The sequence below is a fragment of the Gastrolobium bilobum genome, unplaced genomic scaffold (assembly GCF_033153095.1).
Source record: "Gastrolobium bilobum isolate Gb01-03AN ecotype WA unplaced genomic scaffold, APGP_CSIRO_Gbil_v1 utg12529, whole genome shotgun sequence".
Taxonomy (NCBI): domain Eukaryota; kingdom Viridiplantae; phylum Streptophyta; class Magnoliopsida; order Fabales; family Fabaceae; genus Gastrolobium; species Gastrolobium bilobum.
Window position 1 is genome coordinate 47,933 of NW_026897669.1, and position 3,759 is coordinate 51,691.

The 3,759-nt window shown below is 38.5% G+C and overlaps 1 protein-coding gene across 2 annotated transcripts; it reads right to left on the reverse strand.

Moving 5' to 3' along the window:
- On the reverse strand, nucleotides 1-3,450 carry LOC133309149 (scarecrow-like protein 14). 2 transcript variants are annotated; one of them, XM_061509890.1, is made up of 2 exons: nucleotides 3,277-3,450; nucleotides 1-2,781 (listed from the first exon to the last, which is right to left on the reverse strand). In XM_061509890.1, the coding sequence occupies exon 2, from the start codon at nucleotides 2,766-2,768 to the stop codon at nucleotides 519-521; it is 2,250 nt and encodes a 749-aa protein (XP_061365874.1). In that variant the 5' UTR covers nucleotides 2,769-2,781; nucleotides 3,277-3,450; the 3' UTR covers nucleotides 1-518. The 2 variants fall into 2 exon arrangements, with proteins under 2 accessions (XP_061365874.1, XP_061365875.1); XM_061509891.1 differs by having other exon boundaries at nucleotides 1-1,926; nucleotides 1,993-3,450.
- Between the last annotated feature and the right edge of the window lie 309 nt (nucleotides 3,451-3,759).

The window sequence follows — 3,759 nt, forward strand, 5'->3', positions numbered from 1 at the left end:
ACTTTAACCTATTAGTCTATTACCCGTTCCCTACACTTATATAAAACGAAAGCAAGTCATAATCATTCAAATATTCAATCATGTGTTTTCATAAAAAATAAAAATAAAAATACAATAAAAAAATCTCTTCCGTGTTCCTCACCAGAACGATGTGTATCCAAAAAGTGTTATGGGTTCAGAATGCTTCCTATTTTCGTAGGACCTATACCATGGTAGCTCAATTTTTTACTGAAAATCTCAATATTCCAGGGTTCTGCTCCTTAGCCTTAGACTACCTAACACAGGAAGAAAGAGTTCAACTAGTATGAATCTAAGTATGTCATACACATGACATTAGTTATATTATTAACATACAAATAAATAAAAAATATGTTGGGTACTGAAACTGAACAGTGCTAGATGTTAACCATAGGACTTTTGGGAAGCCAAGTTATGTTTGCCAGATTTCTGAGTGGACCATCTTCTACAAACTCATGAAACGCTTCTACTAACCACCCAGGGAAGAACATTGTCAAGGGCTATGCTGGTACCCAACAGGAGGAAGCATAAATAATTCGGCCCTTCCAACCTTGCAGCATGCAGTTGCCATCTTCATCTAGCATGAAATAATTGTGGTACTTATCTCTCAACCTGCGTCTTAATTTGTTTATGAGATGTTGATCCAAAGGAAGTTGCCTAAACCCAGCCCTCATGTTCCGAACTTGCCATTGCTTGTATGTCTCGGGCCTCTCAACCCTATTAGAACCCTCGCAAGCTATAATATTCATTACCTCCCTACCAAAGAACTCCTCCTCAAACATCAACCTCATGGGATCTTCGCGAGCAACATTGGTGTCAAGCACATCAAACAATGAAAAGTAATGAAAAAGAGCCTCCCGGAACCGTGTCACAAAGAATGGGACATTATAGCTCCCATTGACACTTGTATGTATAAAGATAGTGGGATTTGCCTTCCTAATTAAATTTAAAACAGCATACTTGGGACTATTCCACACTACTGTCTCATCAAGTAGATTCTTAAATCGAACCAAACAATTCACTGCAACAAGTTCATTTTTCTTTATCTTCAAGTCCTCAATTTTGATGGTTTCCCATTTCTGTGCAATAGCATTGAACTCAAATGGAACATTAAATCGATCACAATACCTTGCCAGGCGAAGGCCTGTCTCTTGTACTCTCTCTGCTGGCCTGAAACCAGGTTGAGGGAGCTCTATCCCTGTCATGCGCAGCTTGGGAGGTCCACCAGGTCGTTTTGATAGACGATAAATAAGTGCAGGCCACTGGAAGCCATAACGGATGCCAAAATCTACAATATGAAGAGTTTCCACTTCCTTGGCAAGATTCAAAATTGTATGGTTTGCGAAAATAATTGCAAGCTTCTGGAATGGGCAGGCTGAAATATACATTTGGTAAGCTTTCACCGTGTCTGCAGCAGAGGTTCTTTTGGAGGATAAAGCACTATAAATCTGAGTGCCAGTGCCAGCCAAGCGTGCTTCAAGAGCATTTGCAAAGCAATGGGCCAGCCTCTGAGACCCATCACCCAGCGGGGAAGAATGTTGCCTTATCTGCTTCAATAACTCATTAGCAGTTGCACGATCATTAGAAGAAACAGCTTGTGCACATACAATCAATAGTGTCCTCAGATCCACAACTCCCTTCTTATTATTGTCTTGTTTCTTAACATTGCTCTTTCCACTACCAGACTTGTTTCTTTCTTCTTTCTGCTGCTTGCTCATGTTTGGTCCATTAGGCTGGTCTTTTTTACAATTACACACAGGAGCTGCCTCATTTCCCCACCTCTGGGGTAGCAGTACCTTATCAAATAATTCTGATAAGTCATTGTCATCCATGCAAACAGCTAAGTGCTTGTTACTTCTCCCATCTTGTAAATCTGTTTCATCCTCCCGCTCATGATTCTTCCTTCCTCTTGACTCAGCTGAAAAATGCTCCCATTTATCTCTCCCCATCTCAATTACAACCTGCTGAGGAGACTTTCTGAAAGAAGGGCTAAAAGTGTTGTTCTCCAGGTCAATAACCAATGGATTCCCTTTAGGCAGAAACTTACTGACTTCCTCCACACCTTTCTCAAATTGCAGTATAGACTCACTCTTGCTAATCAAGTTTGAATCTAAAAATCCAGCCTTGGAACTTTCCGAGAATGCACCATTGTTTACAGTGAAACTACTAGTGGTATTCATAGAAGATTGGGTACAATAGGTTGAACTCGTCTGGAAAACAAAGTCAGCAGGAAAATTGGTTTGAAGTAAAGAAGGCTTGTAGTTGTACGCAGTAAGATCAACGTTACTCCAATGGGACTCAACCGTGTTGCTAGTACTAGTGGTAAAATCGATGAAGTTACTATAGAGAATGTCATCAGGGCTCTCCACTTGGTGATGGTTTTGGATGGAAGAAGAAGGGTATGCCTCACCAATGACCTCATAGAATGATTTCTCAGCAGCTTGAAGAGACAAAGAATCATGAAACATGCAGGGCTTCTCCTCCAGGTCCTCTTCCATAAGCATTTGGTTTATGTAGCGTAGGACGGTAGCAGAGAAATCAGTCTCATCCAAGGAAGAGTCTTCTTCCGTAGTAATGGTGGAGAGGGATACAGGAATTTGAGCATTGTTTGGATCAGGTGGAAGAAGAAACGGGTCGATGGATCTCATCCCATTTACAGGGTCAAGGCACTGATCCTCTACATTGAGCATAATAGGCACTTGGTCGACTTTAAATCCGTTGACGAAATTGGACTTTAAATGAGGATCCATCAAGAAATAAAATCTGAAGGAATTCACCTCTTCTATCAATCAATATTATAAATCGAAAAGGACAAAGAAAGAAAGAAAGAAATTTGTTTACTATTATGATACCCCAAGAAACCAGGACAACATAATTAACAGAGTTTTATAGTGAGGTGATGATATATACTACACACCGGAAAACGAAACGTGGAAGAGGCAGAAGCAGTAACACAAGAAAAACAAGGATTTATTTATCTGTAAATAGTTCCACTTAACTTACACCGCACCAGAATGCGAAAAAAAAAAAAACATAACTGTTTTTGTTAAACTAGCTCGGGGAAACTTTAGAAACCCTAAGAATCAGTTAATTGAGGATAATTTATGTATGAAGGGGGAAACCGTGAGTTTCCAGATCCAGGGATGCGCATAATATGCAACAGCAGAAAGAAAGAGAGAAAATGGCGTTCATTTAAAATAATAATGGAAAAAATTCAATAGAAAGTAGAACACAACAGAAGAGAAGAGAGAGTGGAACCTGTGAGAATTGAGGTTTTCTTTCTTTACTTGCTTTGTCTAATGTCTAGTTGGTGGCGAAAACAAAGAGTCATATGGTCAGAGACTCAGAGTCATAAGTAGGACAGAACATAGGAACTGTGCCATCTTCAACTTCGTTCGAACTTCAACAGAGTGGCTTGCACCTGCGAGTGCAAATGTCGGCTAAGGTAACCAACGACACGGTGGACCTCCACCTCCTAAATTTTAAATAATAATAATAATAATAATAATAATAACAAATTATAAGAAAAAGTATTTGTACAAAATTTCGTATCATTTTTAACAAAATTAAGTTACTTTGTGTATTTTTGTATTTTCTTTCATCCACTTTCTTTTTTCATAATTTTATAAAAAAGAAAAATGTAAAATAATATCAAAAATACATCAAAATGATGTAACTTCATCAAAAAATGAGACAAAGTTATGTCATTTAAAATTATAAATATTTTCGCTAAATTTATAT

What these genes read in the sequence shown, in the direction of transcription:
- LOC133309149 (XM_061509890.1), bottom strand. Translation starts at nt 2,768, where the DNA reads ATGGATCCTCATTTAAAGTCCAATTTCGTCAACGGATTTAAAGTCGAC.